General features: G+C 39.0%; 1 protein-coding gene across 5 annotated transcripts in view; it reads left to right on the top strand.

Moving 5' to 3' along the window:
* The first annotated feature begins 209 nt into the window (after nucleotides 1-209).
* LOC149302743 (protein phosphatase 1 regulatory subunit 12A-like) overlaps nucleotides 210-19,419 on the top strand; it is a 47,974-nt gene continuing 28,764 nt past the window's right edge. For all 5 annotated transcript variants that reach the window (XM_089481944.1, XM_089481943.1, XM_089481942.1 and 2 more), the window contains exons 1-3: nucleotides 210-446; nucleotides 13,228-13,358; nucleotides 15,109-15,227. In XM_089481944.1, the coding sequence (XP_089338070.1) occupies nucleotides 210-446; nucleotides 13,228-13,358; nucleotides 15,109-15,227 (487 nt within the window). The remainder of the gene's footprint in view (nucleotides 447-13,227; nucleotides 13,359-15,108; nucleotides 15,228-19,419) is intronic.

The following is a 19,419-nucleotide window of genomic DNA, read 5'->3' as shown; positions in this document are numbered from 1 at the left end:
TTGTGTGTGCGCAGCCGGTCCGGGCCTGCAGACGGCTGTGTGTCAGTGAAAGAGAGTAGGGTGTGGGCCCCGGAGCTTGTACTATTGGCAGGCGACGTTCGAGAAAAGGGGACTCGGAGTGTTACAGTGAATATATCTACGGAGTGCAAGCAGCAAGGCTAAAGGAAAAGGACGGGAGGGAAGGACCCAGGGTTGGGAAGGGGGTGGGAATGAAGATGGCGGACGCCAAGCAGAAGAGGAACGAACAGCTGAAGCGCTGGATCGGCTCTGAGACTGACTTGGAGCCGCACGTCATCAAGCGGAAGAAGACCAAGGTAAAGTTCGACGATGGAGCCGTCTTCCTGGCTGCCTGTTCCAGCGGAGACAGCGAGGAGGTGCTCAAGCTGCTGGACCGTGGGGCTGACATAAACTACGCAAATGTAGACGGACTCACCGCCCTGCATCAGGTACCCACCCGTCACTTTTAGCCGCCCACTTTGTCTTCGCTGTCACGGTGCTGCTGGCCGGCTCTTACACGCTGTCATTACCGGGCCCTGCTGCAGACAGACACGAGCGGCTAGCCGCTCCCTGCACAGTGGCTGCAGTACTCACCCCTGACTATCTCAGTGTCATTTCATTTTTTCCTTTAAGTCAAGAGTTAATCGCAGTAACACTCTTGGTGACACAAGGCCCGTGCTGAGCCTTGGTTATGTAGTATATAATGTCACGGCAGGCTAGCAGTGCGGTGTCTGTGCTCCACTACACAGGCAAAGAATCGATGTCATAACATACCCAATACGTGCTAGGAATGGCCCGGATCGTCCTCAATCCAGCAGACATACGGACTATCCTGTACTTTAATCATTCCCCCCCATCCTTTATCACCCTGAATTTTAAAATAAATATGCTCATAATTCATCTCACTGGTTACATAAGCTAATGTGTGGTTACAGTGCAGGCTCTTGTACTCTATCTATTCTATATACCAGTATATGTATTAAAATAAACCGTGGTATAACTGCTTAGAAAGCTTCATTTTTTTGTTCTCCTCTGAAATGTATCATTTGTCTGTTTGTAAATATTTGGAACCCCTGGGTGTAATTTTTCCGTAACAATTGTTGCTCTGTCTGATGAGCTGAATGCTATGTTTATTCTTGGAAGTACTGAGGAGCATTGTTTGGATGACATGATATGCCTACGATCAAATCACCACCTATCGGTTATTCTGCTTTAATCTTTTTCATGTTCCTTTTGCGTTTAAATCTTTTTTTTCCCCCTCGATTAGGTGAGAATGAACTTCATTAAGGTTTAGATTTGCTATGAAGTGAAGAGATATTAGCAGTTAAGTTGCCTCAAGATGGATGCTTTGTGCATGTTCTGTTTGTAGCTGGCTGATTGGAATCTCCGTGTTGGCCAAATAAGGGCAGGTTAGCACAGGGAGATAATGCAGGAGGTGGCCAGCAATAGCCAGGCTGGGAATGCAGCACTGATCTGGGTGTTTAACTCCTTTCATGTCGCTGATGTAGATTCTGACTGTAAAAAACCACCAGAACTCTGCTTCATACGTGTGCGTTAATATTCAAATCGGCACACAGGGTTTGTTGGTGGGTTGTACAGATCCACAAGAACTGCTGGTGCCTGGCGTTTAGATTCATTTTCTAGTGATCTTTGTGTGCCACGTTCTTGCATTACCCATATATCTGTCTAGCCCTCGTTTCTTTACCTTTGTCGTTTAATATTAGGTTGTTTAACGCAGGCAAAGTGCACATGCTGTATTCTTGCCTCAGCAGGAGCTTCCGGGAACAGTTTATAAAATCATAATCGCTCAGCCTTGTATGGTTCTGTTAAAATATACAGCTGCAACCATTGTATATGAAAGCTTGTACCCTATATTTAAGGCTTACTTTAAAGTTGAACTATGTATATCCTTATTGTGCTATTTGTACTGTCTTTGCGTAAATTGTGGATGTCTGTCATTGCAGGAGCCAGCTTGTTATGACCCCCTAGAAGTGTTTATTCCCAACTTTTTGTGCCTTCTTGATATTTATTGATTTAGCACATTCCTGGATTTTGTCCCTTACCTATTTCCTATATATATATATATATATGTCCAGCTATTCTTTTAAGGTTTTTTTTTTTGTTTGTTTTTTTTGTTACTAAACCTTGCTTTTCACAGTGCTGACATCAAGCAAGTACATTTTTTTTTTCTCAATTTCTGCTTTTATTGGGAAATAAATATGGGCTGTGTATAAAAATGACAGCTTGAAATGTGCTGTTATAATTTCCCTGATAAGGAGCATTCCATTGGTTGATAAAACCACCTATCACAGCTTGCATGATAATCACACATGTATATACATAGGAGAATGTAATACATAAAACACCCTTAACATCGACATGTATTTCAAAAAGCTGCAGGATGCCCTCTTAATACTTTCATTATTGTATTTATTTTTTACTCCATGCAATTGATTTGGAGTCATTTGGTTAGACTTATTTACCTCACCATGTTATGATTCAATGACACGTGCAGCGGAACTTATTCTTGGAGCTGAATGTCCCTTCCTTTATCTGGATAAGTCTCGGGTCTGCTTACCCCCATAAGGCACTCGCATTCAGTATAATGGTCCCAATATAAATTCAGATATCAAATTTATGCTATCTTAAAGCATTGTTGGTTCGGTCAGCGGCCTTTGATGTTTCATTAATTGCCGTCTTGTCTAGTAGTTCTTAACAAGCTGACATGCATATGAAATACATAATGAAGGTCTGGTCGCAAATGGCCTGTTTGGAATCGCAGTATATTAAGTGTTCTGGTTTATACAAGACAGTTGAATCATGCACTTAACAGGACGCATCCACAACAGAACCATTTTCATGCTTAAATGCAAGGAAACATGAGGCAGAATTACATTTAGTGGCTAAAAAAGGAATCAAAAGGCAATGACGTTAGATTATACTATGATGTAACCTGAGATTATGGCCAAATTAGAGGCATCAATTGGAATAAAACGAAGACTTCTTGGCTACAAAGAATATGCAATGAAAACCAAACCTTTCCCAAGATGCTAAGAGGCCACTCGATGCTCAACATTTAGATGTACAGACATTTATAATTGTAGTGCAACTTTGTAGCTGTTCTTTGCCTATTCTCAATACAAATTACTGCTGTAGAACCTCTGTGTCAAACCTATATGTAAGACATTGGTTACTTTGTTGGCTGCCACCACCTCTAAACTTTCAGCAAAAGTTTTCACAAAATCACTATAATGGACAGTCCGGTCCTCATTTGTGTGGGTGCTTCTTTTTTTTTTTTTCCTCTTATACCGCTAGATTGTACGCTTGTGAGCAGGACCCTCTTATGTACCGGGTTGTCTTAGTCTGTCAATTCTGGTTTTGTCATACCCCTTGAATATATGTATTGTAAGAAGCGCTGCGTATATTGTTGGTACTGTGTATGTTCTGTGCATTTTATTTCCCACGTCTTCGCTGTGGAGCATGCAAGCTGAAATCAATGGAGTGTAGCTTACAAAGTATGCAAGTTGCTCAGCTGTTAATCTCTAAATCGTAAAACATAAATCTCACCAGCTGGTTTTTGACCACCTTTTCTTAAACTGTGTCCATATCTGTTGTTTTTAAAATATTTCCTTTGTCTTGGTTTGCAAGAGCAAACTGTGTGCCATGGGTTGGTTCATGTGTTTCATAGTGTATCCTTTTTTGTGTGGCATCCTTTCAAACAGATCATGGAACTATTCAATAAAACCTAGCCTAAGGCCTTATATATGTTCCCAATGTATGTAAATTACAGCATATTTTGTTATTGTGCTACCTTTAAATGATTTTCATTCTAAGTGAAGCACCTGAGGACATTTAAGGGGTTTGTTGAATGTAACAATTGAAATTAAACTTGTACCAGAACTATCCCTGGCAAGAATTTACTGCAATGGCTGTGTAAACTAGACCTCCTCTATGTACTTATTGGAACTCCAAGATGCCATGTCCAGAAGCTTTCAGCCTATGTAGTTATTACCCAGATTTCCTCACAAAAATGAAAACAATTGATTATCGCTCCAAAGCTTTTGCATTGCATTAATGTGGGTTGCCCAATGTTCTTAACATTTTCGTAGGGTTGTCGGTTAACAAGTTACCTTCGTGGTAAGCTTCATTTACCTTCATCAAGTATTAAGGAATACTTGTGGAATGATCTGTCTAGGTGTCGGTTGCTTTTATGTGTAAAATACATGATTTAAATGTTGCTTTAGTTTAGTTCCTTTTTTCTTCTGAGGAATTCTTCATATGCCATTTTTAACAGAGCATGAAAAATTAGCTTTACATTCCTGTAGAAAATTCAAGATGGAAAGTAACGACTCTTTACACCGTCACCTTTGCTACATACATTTTTTTTTTTTTTAGGGGGGTATATTATAGGGACACTGAATTACCAAACATATATGGACACCCCTCCTGAGTTCAGGTGTTTCAGCTATACCAATTGCCAAGAGGTGTATACAATGAAGCACAAAGGTAGCCATCTTCATGACAAACATTGGCAGTATAATGGGTCATACTGAAGAGCTTGATGAGCTTTAAACATGGCACTGTCATAGGATGCCACCCTTGTCACAAGTAATTGTGATATTTCTGCCCCGGTTCACTGAAAGTCCTGTTATTGGGAAATAGAAGTATCTAGAAGAAACTACAGATCAGCCATGAAGTGGTAGAGCAAACTGAAGTGGCACATAGCACATAAAAATCACGTGTCCTCACTACAGAGCTCCAAAATGCCTCTAACTGACACAAGCACTGTTTCAGGGGCTTCATGGAAAGGTTTGAGATAGGCCCCTTAGTTTTCGTGAAGGGTCATTTTCATGCTACAGCACACACATGCATCTTCCAACTAGGCCTTCTTGTCCAACATCAGTGCCTGGCCCCACAAATACTCTTTTGGCTGAATGAGGACACATTTTCACAGCAAGTCTGTATGTATTTTTATTGTGGATTCTAAGAAGCACCTGTTGAATCACAAATTTTTGCTTGGCTTTTGATATCTGCCAGTTTTTATTGCTGTTGTCATTATGGGAGCCAACACCCTCCCTGATGGTGCAGCTTATTGGATTCTTTACATGATTCCATATGATATGCATACAGGATGGAGATGTTGGATTGTTTAGATCCTTGTTTAAACTGCACTTTACGACCAACATTACCACAACTGGAAAAACCTGCTTGGTTCAAATTTCCAGTAGGTGACCGCAAGCTAAGAGACAGCCTGCTAGAAAAGCAACGTTTGTTTTGGTCTATATATAAACGTAGAGCTGCTCACAGAGATCATATGTGTTAAAATCTGAGCCCTGTGCCAGTATGAGCTGAGGCTATGGTTTAGATGCTCTTTTACTGAGATGGTTAAAAAAGAAAAAAAAAACATCTGAAATAATTGCCTTAACTTTATATTTCTTGAATATCTTCATGTGCTATCCTGAAGTTCAATAAAACCAGTTTATTTTGTTGGGTAGCATTGAAATGAGGGACAACTGTTTTGTTTAGAATTTTAAAAATGTCAAGAATCTTGGCATGCTTTAGATATGCATGAAACTGAAGGGCACTAATTTATGCGCAAAACTTGAGGTTATCATATGCGTTAAAGAGCATGTCGTGATTGGAGTGTTCCTGTGAGCAGCACGGAGAGCTGTAATTGCAGCTGGAAGAGTAGTTGTTGGTTCTGACGTGCTGCTCATAGGAGACTATTTATTTTACTGAAGAAGCCTCCGTAAAATATTCATGTTTCCTTGGCAACCAGTAAAGACTAGAATTAGGAATGTTTCGTAATGTGAGAGATATAATATTTCCATCTGGTATGTCAGCTCTCTGTAGTTTTACCCGTAATGAGGACTACCTGTCATTACTGATGAGTGTTTGAGTGGACCCAAGCAGAACTGATACCATTAAATCAATGCTGTCATGAATTAAAGTCTGGAAGTTTTTCTTTATCTGCTTTTATATGCATCTGCGTGAAACCTAAGGACCGACCACCTTCAGCAGATGCCCACACATACAATTCTAGCCATTGACAGCTTGGTCACTTAGTGTAAGTGTATGTAAATAGGGTTGATTTTATCTGCTGGTTGGGGACATACCAAGTTGCCATGTTTTGCTGTGTGCATTCCTGACCTGAGTCAGTGGAAACCATAGTTTAGGATGTGCAGCATTCCTCAGCTGTCACCTCTCAAATACTGCACAATGCTGGCATGTAGTAGTGGCTGAACAGGAAGTATCCAAATCTGACAGTATACCACAGCCTTTTAAAGTGGCGGAAAGATATTTGACCTAAAGGGGAACTGTCACATCTAAAAGAAACTTCACAGTTGATTCAGGCTGCAAATAATTCATAGCTTTCTTTTTATATAATGCCTCTTTCTATTTTTAAAAAAAAGTGTATAGATTTTCCAGTTCTGTTATTCTCCATGACCCATTTATTCTGTATTGGTGTTTCTTTTCCTATGCTGCATTTGTGCTTTTACTTGCAGTCCAAGGATTGAGTTGTCCAGGACCAAAGCCGGCTTTTCTAGCATTAGATTTGGATACAACTATACAATTGCTCTGTAAAGTTATACACATATATACAAGAACATGCAGCAGTGATATGACAACATTCAACACAACACAAAAATACTGCAGAAGAGATGCCCTCAGCCAAGTAGCATGATGAAAGTGTTTATGTAGGTATCGTAGTGAGTGTTAGTATTTTTTGGCTGGCTCCTAGATCCTAGTTTTGGGTGATTTTGTTGTTTTGGTAATATAAAGGATATAGAATATATTGAATGGTAAATTTTTGGGCTGTGTCCCAGATTTTAACCAAATTTATCCACCTCTGTGTTGGACAAATTCACGTGGGGGGACACTGGTCAGCGGTGCCGTATGGTTCTTTCAGTTCATCTGAAATGGAAAACATTGAGCTTCTCAGATTCTGTATACTTATGGGATCAGTGTTCGTACTATTTAGAAAAGATCATTTGAGATTACACCTTGAAATTATTTTTCTTTTCTGAAACCTAGGCAGGAGAGAATCTGAAGAATTCAGGAAAGTGACGAAAGCTTAGGTATTTGTAAAAACTTAGCAGATGTGCTTGCGCTATTGTGGACATAGAACATTAAAAAACAATAATAGCCTTGTCTCCACTAGTGCTATCTGGTTAAAACAACCATGGGCAATTTGCCATTGTCTACTCCTGGACACATGGTCTTGCGAAAACCTAATTCTGACGTGCTTTGTAGCAAGTTGCTAAAATATATTTGAACATTTCTATGGGAATAGCATTTTTAACTGCAATTTTGAGCAGTATAGTAAAGACAGTTGGTTTCCATTGAATATTCCTTATGTTTGTCCTCATCCCATTCCCTCAAGATTGTAAGCTTGCGAGCAGGGCTTCTCTCCACCTAATGTATCGGTTGTCTTATTCTGTCAATTCTCGTCTTGTCATACCCCTTGAATATATGTATTGTATTAAGCGCTGAGTAAATTGTTGGCACTATATAAATAAAAGATACTACTTTGTACCACTTTTCTTAAACGGTTTACCTGCAAACTTCCATTTTATTGAATATACAATCAGCAACTGGTAATATTCAGCTGCAAGCTCTAGGGTGATCAAACTTTCCTCAGAGCTCTGCTTTAAAGTGCTATAAACTATTTAGTTTAACTATTTTATTATTTTCTTTCAGTAGTGTTTTTAAGAAAAGCTTCCTTTTAGCAGCGTATTTCATTGCTACGCAGGAAGTTGCAGTTCTTTGCGGTATGTATGAGCAACTTAGTTGTGCAACAACCTAAAGTCAGAGACATTGCCATTGTAACAGTTCCTTCTTCTTGGTCTCTTTGAAACCTTAAACATGAATTGTGCACATCTTTTAAGGAAGTGCCTAATATGAGCACGTTTTTTGAGGGGTTATTTTTTATTTATAATAAAAGCCTCTATTTGCCACACATAATGTATTATTTGAGGACACGCTAAGTTTCTATATTGAAGATGTAAGGAAAAAAGGTTGTGCGTAAGGTACTCCACACTTCCCCGGGAACCCCCTTTAGCAATGAGCGGTGGTGGTTTCAAATGTTTAACTCTGTTTACTGAAAATCAATAATTTTCTCAGAGCAAAAAGGATATTAAGGAAAGGGGCAATTACATATGGGGAAATTCTGCAGACTCCCCCCCCCCCCCCCCATCCGTTAGCAAAACGGATGACACAAAATGCATATCATGGCTGGAGAGTCCCTTAAAGTCGCTTGCAAGCAAGCCATTAACTCATCTTCACCATTTTAGTTTTTTTATAACTACATGAAATGATTTATCTCTGCGTGTTGTTCATTTGTTTTGTTTTTGGTACCAAGACATCTACTTGCATGAACAAACTTGATATAGCGTAAACAGTGTCTTGTCCAGTTATATCTAAGGTCATGGGAACAGTGTTTTGTAGCTTTTAATGTAATGAAATTCTCATCAACAGTGATGTGTGTTTTTCAAACAAGAAATGGTTTGTGCAATTTGCTTGTTGTCCCAGGGGGTGATTTTGGAAGAAACTCTAAATCTTTTAATTCCATGACAGAGCAATCTATATTTTAAAGGGAGAGTAAAGCTGGTGTATGCGCATGAATGTATAACCTGCTGTCAGGACTCAATGTGTTACCAAACTTACAGTATGGCCTGTCTTAGTGGGAAGTTTTATACTTTAACCCAGTCGAGGAAAGGGAAGCTGAGGCCTTAGCTGCCGTTCAGAGAGTTACCAGGTTGTTGGGGCTGGAGTGTAAACTCCCCTTCTGGATTGCCTGTCTTAACTGCCCTGTTTTAGATTTAAGGTTTTGGAATAAGTAAATAGTGCTTTCTAGATGTAATATAATCCCACCCTGTGAGAAAAAGGTAAGAAAAGGAGAAGATACAATCTTATCTATAACCAAGTCATTTGCTTATTATTGTTTAATGGTTCAGGCAGCATTTGCAAAAGTGTGCTAGAAGAAAGGAGAAGAACTTCAGGGCAGCAAGCTTCTCCTCACCCTGATGCAGGCAATACTGGACTTGGCTACTACTAAATATCTCCAGAACATTTACATATATACAAAAAGTACAAGCTGTAGGTAGCCTGGGCAAAAAGCTGTTTCCTTGAATGTTGACAACTCCCAATATTCCATCAAATGGAATGCCAAGTCAGGGTTGTAGACTTAAAAAGGGCATTTGATGGATAAAAAAATGCTAAAATTAGTTGAAAGACTAGGTGTTAAATCACTGCACAAGTGTGCACCTTGCCAAGTCTTTTTTGGTCAGATTACATGAATTGGTTTGACTGAATGAGTTTATGATGATGACTAACGCCTTGGGTTCATTTGTTTTATTCTAATAGGCATGTCAAATTGTTCAGATGTGAGTGATCAAGGACATTTATCATTTTTATTAGTACTCTATTAACACTATTCCATATTTTTTTTTTCTTCCCAAATGAACTGGCATTGACGAATCAAATGGGACTAACCAAGTTATCAGAAACCAGTCTCTCGGGTTTAACTGTTGCAATCATGAAATACAACTCCAGTCACTTTTGTAATAGCAAGAACAAGGAATAGGAAGGTGTTAACCATTTAATGGTAGCGCTGATTAGTGTTCCCTGTCTTGCTATCAGGAAAATGTTTTTGAATGCCATATCTGTCCTGATTTGGCCATGTCGAGTTACTTTCAGATCTAGGCAGGAATTATATATAATATACACACAGACTCTCTAACCTTCACAACCCTTACCTCTTCAGCAACCCCTTAAATCAAACAGAAAACAATGCTGCCTTTTCCTTTTATGCCAATGAATGCCTCTACACAGTCAATACCTTTTTGAGAAGGTAAAAGATGCACAAAAAAGGTTATCTGACAAGCTAAAATTGAAACCGATAAGAGTGACAACAAAGGGAAAGCCAAATGACTGAATCATTTAAATTCCTGTATAAAACCAAATGAAGTTCCAGTTGTGGACTATCCACAAAAAAGCCTACATATCACTACTTAAGAAGCTAACCCCAAACGGTCAAAGGGGGTTCGGTCTTTGCGATTGGAGTGTGGTTAGCGGTTTAAACCTCGTGCTACAGGACCGTACAAATTCCGATGCGATCCCATTATTGAAATAAGACTATTGCAAAAGTAATGGGTGAGTTAAGTCTCAGTAGTAGGTAAATTACATGGAGGTAATAATTTGGAATGTTATCCTATTAAAATTATAAATATTATTTTGTGACAAAAGTATATGGTATCTATTGTTTTACTCTCAGCCAAAATGTTGATGGTGTTGTAATCCAAAAAGTGTACCAACAGTTTGAAATGATTGGTGTACTTGTGTAACATTTTTTTTTTTAGTTTTTGTTTTTACACATTTACGTCATATGATATATTAAACTAGGCATCTGGTGATAGCCCAACAAAGTAAAGTATAAGCAGTTTCCAAGGTCCCCATTACATTCTCAACTCAGGACTCGGCAGTCTTCAGAAACCCTGATCTCTTGTATGGAGGCAAGGAGATCTCCCTACTGCACTAAAAGCGCGCAGGGCATAATAGAACACCCTGGGTTCATAAGAGGAAGTAATAGTAGGTCTTGAGTAATGAATGGGAAAACAGCTTTCTGTGTATTGTCATGAATAACATTCGGTTTTGCCTACAACAAAGTACACAAGTAAAAAAAAATTCAGTGGCAAGCTTTTTAAACTCTGAAATTGTTCATATTTCTTTAAATTTAGACAATATGTCAACCACTGATAATGAAAAATGAAAAACAATTCTATCTGGCCACAACATGGTGTGAGAACTTTCAATGTTTTCATTTTATTTGATTTTTTTCACAAATGGTTTACATGGCACAGGTATTCCTACACTTACATATATGGCAGGGCTGTTGTGGGGGACAGTTTTATCATCCTTTTCAGACGCACGTGTCATGGAATTGTGTGCAGAGCGTCTGTGCTTCCCACTTTGCCAACACCCCCTCCTATGTGGTCTTGGGGAAGCCCAGAACCATGTATAGTCAAAGCTAAGTTTGTAGTGCCTCTATAAAGTGATGTCATTCATCCAGCTGTCTGACTTCCAGCAGTAGCAGATATCCTAAAGCGCAGATGCTGCTAATGGAATTCCATGTGTGGTTTTGTGTGTGTGTGTGTGTGTGTGTGTGTGTGTGTGTATATAAATATAAATATATATATATATATATATATATATATATATATATATTATAGCATTGCTGTTTTGTGTACAGCACATGTATGCAGTTTTGTGTATTTTGTAGAGATGCTTATTCCTGAAATCCATCAATCATAATTCGGTCCTTCTAGGAAACTCATCATCGGAACCTTACCATCTCTGACCATGGGGAGTTCATCGTTAACTACCCTTAGTTGCTTACCTTTTGTGTGTTTTCATGAATTCTGGTTTCTTCACCAAATCCGGCATTTACTTTACAGCATCAGATCGATATGTTCGTATTGAAGAAGTCCCTAACTTAGCACCTCTCACAATTTTTTAATTTTGCGTATATTATCTTTTCAGACAGCTGCATAGTCATTTGTGTGTGTGTTCTAACTACATTACCTACGTAATCTAGAAGACAAACACCCTGGCTTCTTCTTATGCTGCCTGTGTTAAACAAAAGTATGGCTCATTCTTAATCACCCAGGTGGACCAGCTGACTAATGAAAGGAAGGGACTTCAGAGCGTTGTCATAAAGAATGAGCTCTGTATGGTGTCTGAGCAGGGAAAGTCACTAATATCACACTGTGAAGTAGTTGAGTTTAAATATTTCAGCTCAGTTAGTTTGCAAACTCCCACTTTAGCGATTAAACCCTATAGAGTTTCACCAGTGTTCCCATTAAACTCCTACACGTTTTTGAAGTACTAATAGAGCCTCTGAGATGCTCGCTGAATAGTCATTGAATTTTAAATCCTTTCTGCTGACTTTAGAGCTCCCCTGCCTTAAGCAAAGAGAAATGCTTTCCTGACAATAACTATGGAATTATGTTCAGTTTTTACAGATAAGTGGATAATGTATACAGTCAAAATTTCTTTCCACTTTGTTCAGTAGATCTATGGATCACTATGAAGTGGGATTAATGATTTCAACTAGAGGGACGTATACATTATATTTGCTTTTTTAAATACTGGGGGTGTATACTGTATACCTTAATGTAGTGTAGTTCTGACGTGAACTTGGTTTTGTTGCGCGTTGTTCAAATACACTTTGTCTGCAGATATGGAAATCACCATTGTGTGCAGTCGTGTCCTATTTTGGTACATCTAAACTCAAACACCAACTGAGATTGTTTAAGGTGCTAATGAAGTCCTCCCTATGCAAACAATGCCCCGGTATCCCTCAAGTGTTAAAAACCCAGAGGGGCCAATTGCTTACCACAAAACGGTATCATAAAGGCTTAGTTTGTCTAGTAGATTGAGACACTATGACAATCCTAAATACATGCGAGAACCCACTTTATATCTGTTAAAAAGAATAGAGAAAAGTAATACAGGTGACAGAACCTCTTTAAAATGGTCTTGTCTTTGAATGACACCCTGTGAATAGTTTGAACAGCAAATCTGGTAACTGTAAAGAAACCTTATTGATTCACTTAATAAAACAGTGTTTGTGCTGCTTGAATTGATTATTGGAAGTATGGTAAAATAAGCTACATTTCTACTGCGACAAGTGCACGGCGTGCTTACTTTACATTCTGCAAAGCTTTACTCTGTAGCGTAGTACACACTAGGTAATAATGCAGTTAAGATTGAATTTCTCTATATTGCCCCCAAACAAGTACTCAATGCCTTATAGGGTGAAATAAATATACATAATTGCAACTGTTAAATCCATTTATGTTGGATATTTTAAGATATTTTATGTTTCTGCTCAAAATTAATTATGGACAAGATCACGTTTGCTTTGTGTGGGGAAAAGTGCAGTGAACACCTACATGTTAAATGTGACCTCCCAAGATACTACCTAGGATCTGCAATGTATTTGTGATTCCCTATTGTGTGTTAGATGAATCTGTCTGGCGACATTTCAAGCACCATGAAACCAACCAAATTGGTTTCCTCTGATGTACTTAAAATATACATTTCTTATATTCACTCTATTCATAAAGAACATATGCAGGGGATAATGCTAGCAGACACTGGTGCTGCTCTTAAACTTTGGCTTTATTTGTCCAGCTCTATATATGTGTACATATTTTGCCGTTTTAGGCCTGCATTGACGATAACCTGGATATGGTCAAGTTTCTTGTGGAGAATGGAGCCGGTATTAATCAACCAGATAATGAAGGCTGGATACCACTGCATGCTGCTGCTTCCTGTGGATATCTTGACATAGCAGAGTAAGTTGTTAAATTCAGATGACTGCCAAGCAAAGCACTGACATGTTGGTTATTGATATGTGAGAGAACTGGTGACCTGCTTCCTTAAGTGCGTAATGATTTTAAATGAGTGTTATCCATTCTATTCGCGTCTAGTTGTAATAGTATATATATACAAACACACACACACTATACAGTGGCAGGAAAAAGTAATTTCACACTTTGGATTTACTTGATTTTCTGCCTTAATTCATAAAATGTGAATATACACCTAAGTCACAAGTATAAAAAAAAAAAAAGACAACCTCCTTAAATTAATACAACACACCAACAATGATAATCTTTCATGTCTTTAATATCTAAACCCATTAAACATTCACAGTGTGGTGGTAAAAGTAAGTGAACCGTTGGGTTTAATAACTGGCCGAACCTCCTTTGGCAGCAATAGCCTCATACAAGTGCATCTGGAACTGCTTAAACTCAGCCATATTCCTAGGATGTTGGGTGTGAACAGCTCTCTTGCCGTCATTCCACAGCATCTCGAAGGGGTTCTTCCCGAACAATTTAAATTTTCCCAGTAGCATTGAGGAGTATCAAGGTAGCCTTTCGCAAACTTCATGCGAACAGAGATGTTTAATTAAAAGCACCGACTCCATGCCTGTTCAATGTTTTAAATAGGATAACCAGATTTGTTAACCAGTCCCAATCATTCTTTCAAGCCATAAGTTATTACTCTAGGGTTCTTTTTTTACGTCCATGAGCATTCTGTCTTCTGCCGTTTGGAGTCGTCTTGGCTGGGCACCCACTTCTAGGGAGAGTAGCCACAGGACTAAATTGTCTTCATGTATAAACAATTTGTCTAACTGATGAATATGTAACCTTTTCCAGCTTTATGTAAATCAATGATTTTTGATTGTTGATCTTCTGAAAAAAATTTTGATGCATGGTTCACATCAGCAGATGCTCCCTGAGAATAGCAAACTCGAAGTTTGAGTGCATTTTTTTTCTATGCCAGAATAGTTATAAAACACACCTCCAATCCCGTTTCATTGATTCAACTACATGTTGGCCAACTCCTGACTCCAGTTAGCTTTTGTTGAAGTGGTTAGCCTAGGATTTCACATAGCTTTTCAAACTCACACTGTGAATATTCTAATGTTGTACAATATAATAATTTTGTGCTATTAGTTAAAATAGATTGTGTTCATTATTGTTGCTTAGAAGATCATATATTTTAAGAAAATGTATACAGAAATGCTGGTAATTCCAAAGTTCACCTATTCTTGTCAGTTTAAGTGTGTATGTATGTATGTGTATATATATATATATGTGTGTGTGTGTGTATATATATATATGTATGTATGTATGTATATATATATATGTGTATATATACACACAAAGCAAAGGGAGCGGCTGCACACTCAGAAATATTGTTAATATACACAGGCTTTTATTTGCCCGGGTGCTCCAAAAATAGCCAGGCACACGGACCGGAGGTGGTCCGAAACGTTGGCCGTGCTGATTGAAATAAACTAGTGTTTAATGCACTTTGCTACAAAGACCCGTGAGTGCCCATTTTTCTTTGGTTACACATATATATATATATATATACATACATACATATGTGTATATATGTGTTTAATATATATATATATATATGTAATATATATAGTAAATATTTGATATCTTGACATTTAGTGGAACCGTCATCATGGCATGTGCAGTGTAAAGTTTAAGCTGCAAATTAAGCATTTTTCCCCTTTCTTTGCAGATATTTAATTAGTCGAGGAGCTAATGTAGGGGCAGTAAATAGTGAAGGAGACACTCCACTAGACATTGCTGAGGAAGAGCCCATGGAAGAACTCCTTCAGAATGAAGTAAACCGGCAAGGTAAAGTGCGAGGTTTATGCTCTAGAACAAGCAGCGTCCGCTCTCCTCTGGGCTAATGATTCTCAAACATTTTGCTTGGCAACGAGTTGAAATTGATCTGTCACTTCTCCAATTTTAATATGTTACACCAAATGTAGGTTATTAGTTGTGCCACGTCAAAGGAAAGATCTCAAGTTTCCACATATAAATAATTTTACCAAAAAAAAGCACCAGTTATGTTTAAATAAGTAAATGGACTTATTCAAAGAGGGCATCACCTCACCACATAACTCACAAAATTTAGGATGTCCCAATCTTTTTCAAAGCTCGTTTTACATAGCTTGATGTAATTCCTTAGAAACTAGGGAAGTTGGGTTTCCTGGATCGTTCCCCACTTTATTATGTTGCGATAAAAGGACACAATTCAAACTGCCTCTCCTCTCAATGTTTATTTTCAAACAGCCAGGGGTTGAGGTCTTTTGTAAGCAAACCACATTTCAGGTCAGCGGTTCTCAACCTGTGGGTCGCGACCCCTTTGGGGGTCGAACCACCCTTTCACAGGGGTCGCCTAAGACCATCGGAAAACACATTTCACGATATATAATTACATAATTTTATGGTTGGGGGTCACCACAACATGAACTGTATTAACCCCTTCAGTACCGGGACGTACCTGGTACGTCCCGGTCTACCGGTGACTGTTAACCAGGAAGTACCAGGTTCGTACCTGGTACTTCCTGGTTAACAGTCACCGGTAGACCGGGACGTACCAGGTACGTCTCCTCCAAAAAACGCCCCCACATCACCACAATCGCGGTGATCGTGGGGGCGGTGCTGCTGCTGTCTAAGCCCGCCCCCAAGCCCATGATCACTCCCACGGAGTGATTTTGTAGGCAGAAACAGCGATTGCAGAAAAATCTGCAATCGCGGTTTCAGCTGCCACAGGCAGCTTCAGGGAAGGGGGGGGGTATTGAATGGGACCTGATCCAACACCCCCCTGCTGCCTGATCGCTCCATGAGAGCGTCAGTGCAGCGTTAACCCCTTCGATGCTGCGATCGCGGCATTTAAGGGGTTAATTCCCATTTTTTAGGGGGTTCTGCTGCTGGTGGTCTGCCTGGAAGCCCAGGCAGACCAGCAACAGCAAAAACGAGCCCCCAGAAGTCCTCTGATCAGTCCTGTAGGACTGATCAGAGAGACTCCTCCCCTACAATCTCCAGTCTATTGGAGATTGTGTCCCAGCTGCCAGAGGCAGCTTTAGGGACAGGGAGACAGGGTTCTTTGGTCTCCACATGAGTGTGGAGACCAGACCCCCCCACACCCCCACCCTCAGTTAACCCCTACCCCCCTCTTCCTCAATTAACCCCTTCAATGCTGCGATTGTGTATGACCCCCATCGCAGCATTGCAGGGGTTAATATTAGTCCCCACAAGCTTGTGGGGACTAAATATCAATCAATGCTGTGCTTCAATGGAGCATCAGCATTGAAAGAGTTAAAAAAAAATAATGTAAAAAATAATAATTAAAAAAAAAAATTTAAATAAAAAAAAAAAATAAATAAAAAAAATAAAATAATAATAATAATTAAAAAAAAATAACAGCACTGACCTGAAAGTCCAGGGTGCTTCCAGGTCAAATGCTGGGCTGATCAGATCGCTCCTGGCCAATAGGAGTGATCGGATCATTATGGCAGCCCACGGATGACGGATGACTAGAGGGGTCATCTAGGGTCATTATGAAAAAACACAAATTATTAATAAATGAATAAATCATAATTATTACCTGATCACTTGTCGGTGACATTTTAAGTCGCTGATTATTGATCGGTCTCCCTGATTGATGTCAGCGGCCTAAACCTGTCACTTACAAGTAATCTGATGAAAAAAAATATTTAAAAAAATGTAAATGCACATGTTCCAGTTTTGCCCTCATAGCTTCCTCAAAAAATACATGAACCATGCATGTGAGGCCTTGTTGGAACCGGGGGGTGTTGGTGAACAAAATGTGGTGGTTTTTTTCCAGTGTTACACATATGCTGTGCAAGAAATAAATTGCAACATTGAAATGTATGCGTTAAAAACGCAATAAAATAATTTCCCTGTGAAGTTTGGCAGACATCAGTGAAGAAATAGCTGGCTGAAAACTGTCAAAACTACCCTAGTTGAACACCTTGACTTGTCTACTGTTCATAAATATATACTTTTATGGGGTAATTTACAGCAGGGGGCTTCCAAAATGTCCCAAATGGGATATGGGCCCAGGAAACCAATTTCTGAAAACTTGCGCATGTTCCAGTTTTGCCCTCATAGCTTCCTCAAAAAATACATGAACCATGCATGTGAGGCCTTGTTGGAACCGGGGGGTGTTGGTGAACAAAATGTGGTGTTTTTTCCGGTGTTACACATATGCTGTGCAAGAAATACATTTTAACATTGAAATGTATTTGTTAAAAACGCAATAAAATAAATTTTCCGTGAACTTTGGCAGACATCAGTGAAGAAAAGGCTAGCTGAAAACTGTCAAAACTACCCTAGTTGAACACCTTGACTTGTCTACTGTTCATAAATATATACTTTTATGGGGTAATTTACAGCAGGGGGCTTCCAAAATGTCCCAAATGGGATATGGGCCCAGGAAACCAATTTCTGAAAATTCCAAATGTGAAAACGAAAATGCGCATGTTCCAGTTTTGCCCTCATAGCTTCCTCAAAAAAAAAATGCATGAACCATGCATGTGAGGCCTTGTTGGAACCGGGGGATGTTGGTGAACACAATTTGGTGATTTGTTCTGCAGTTGCACATATTCTATACAAAATATAATATAAAATCTAAAGCAACATTGCAACATATGCAAAAAAAACCCCAAAAATATAAAAATACCTCAAAATTTGGCAGCAATTGGCGATAAAATCCCTGTTTGAAAAGTGTCAAAATGACCCTAGTTGTACACCTTGACTTATCTACTGTTCATAAACATATAATTTTGGGGGGGTAATCAGTATCTGTGACAACTATTGCAGTTATTAGACTACCATGCCAAATTTGAAAAAAAATTACATTTCAAAAACGTGATGCATGCCTTGCAATATTTGCCCTATACTGGTCAAAATAGATAAAAATCCTGGCCATGTTGGGTGGTTTCCAAATCAGGACAAGTTAATGAATATATTTGGGATAATTTTTTCCCATTGGTTTAATGTGTGTACAATTTGTATGTATACAAAACTGTAAAAAAATGCGGTTTTTTTTTTTCATTTTTACCCAGCTTACTATGGTTTCAAATGAAAGCCCTACTTGTGCTGAAAAAAACAATATATGATTTGTGTGGGTGCACCAATTGATAAGAGAGAAATTACAGTTGAAGAAAGACATGGCAAAAACACAAAAACGGCTCCGGTCCTTTAGCGACACGTTAGTATCAAAATCCCGGTCCTGAAGGGGTTAAAGGGTCGCGGCATTAGGACCGTTGAGAACCACTGTATTAGATGGGTTAATATCTAAAATATAACTGTACACCATGGTTTCTCATCTCAACCGTTTCTTGTGTGGTTCTCCCTTGCAAGATCGTGTTGGACTCCTGAAGAATCCTCTTATGCGCATTTGCATCCCTCCCAGGCTTGGCGGCTTTGGCCAAAAACACCTCCGGCCTGCGCTTGCATGATGTACCCAATGGCAGTCCCCTCCTTTCTGGGACTCTTGTTGCGCTAACAAGACACCCAGTGCACATACATAGTAAAGTACTCCAATTCTAATTTAAATTAGGATGCTTTCCTGTCACTGCTTTAGCTGCTTGAAGCAGTTTCTCTTAAAGGTAAGTGAATTAGTGCAAACTGGTTTAGGAATGCATAGTAAAGCACTTACACAGTACTTTAATATACATTCTTCATTAGTGAGGCTGGATTACATATTACCCAGAGAATTCACACAGCTACAGTTGAACACCACTAACCTAGTAGCAGCTGAAATTCCATGACTTCAGTGGTTAAATGCTGAAGAAAGTGTTCTTTTCTTCTGATAGGAAACAATTGTGGAATGATTTTAAATGTCGTGGATGCCAAAGTGCTTAGAGCAAAGAAAGAACAATAATGTCTTTTTATCCACTCGTGTCTGTACGTTGTTTTATTGTTAGTGAAATATGGTACAAAGAATAATTTTGGAAAGCTATCCAAATTAGTCTAGTACCTTTTATGGGTTAATTTTATAGTCAAATATTGC

The sequence above is a fragment of the Sceloporus occidentalis genome, unplaced genomic scaffold (assembly GCF_023333645.1).
Source record: "Sceloporus occidentalis isolate IW3139 unplaced genomic scaffold, rSceOcc1.0.p SCAF_17, whole genome shotgun sequence".
Taxonomy (NCBI): domain Eukaryota; kingdom Metazoa; phylum Chordata; class Lepidosauria; order Squamata; family Phrynosomatidae; genus Sceloporus; species Sceloporus occidentalis.
This window is presented reverse-complemented; position numbering and strand designations above follow the sequence as displayed.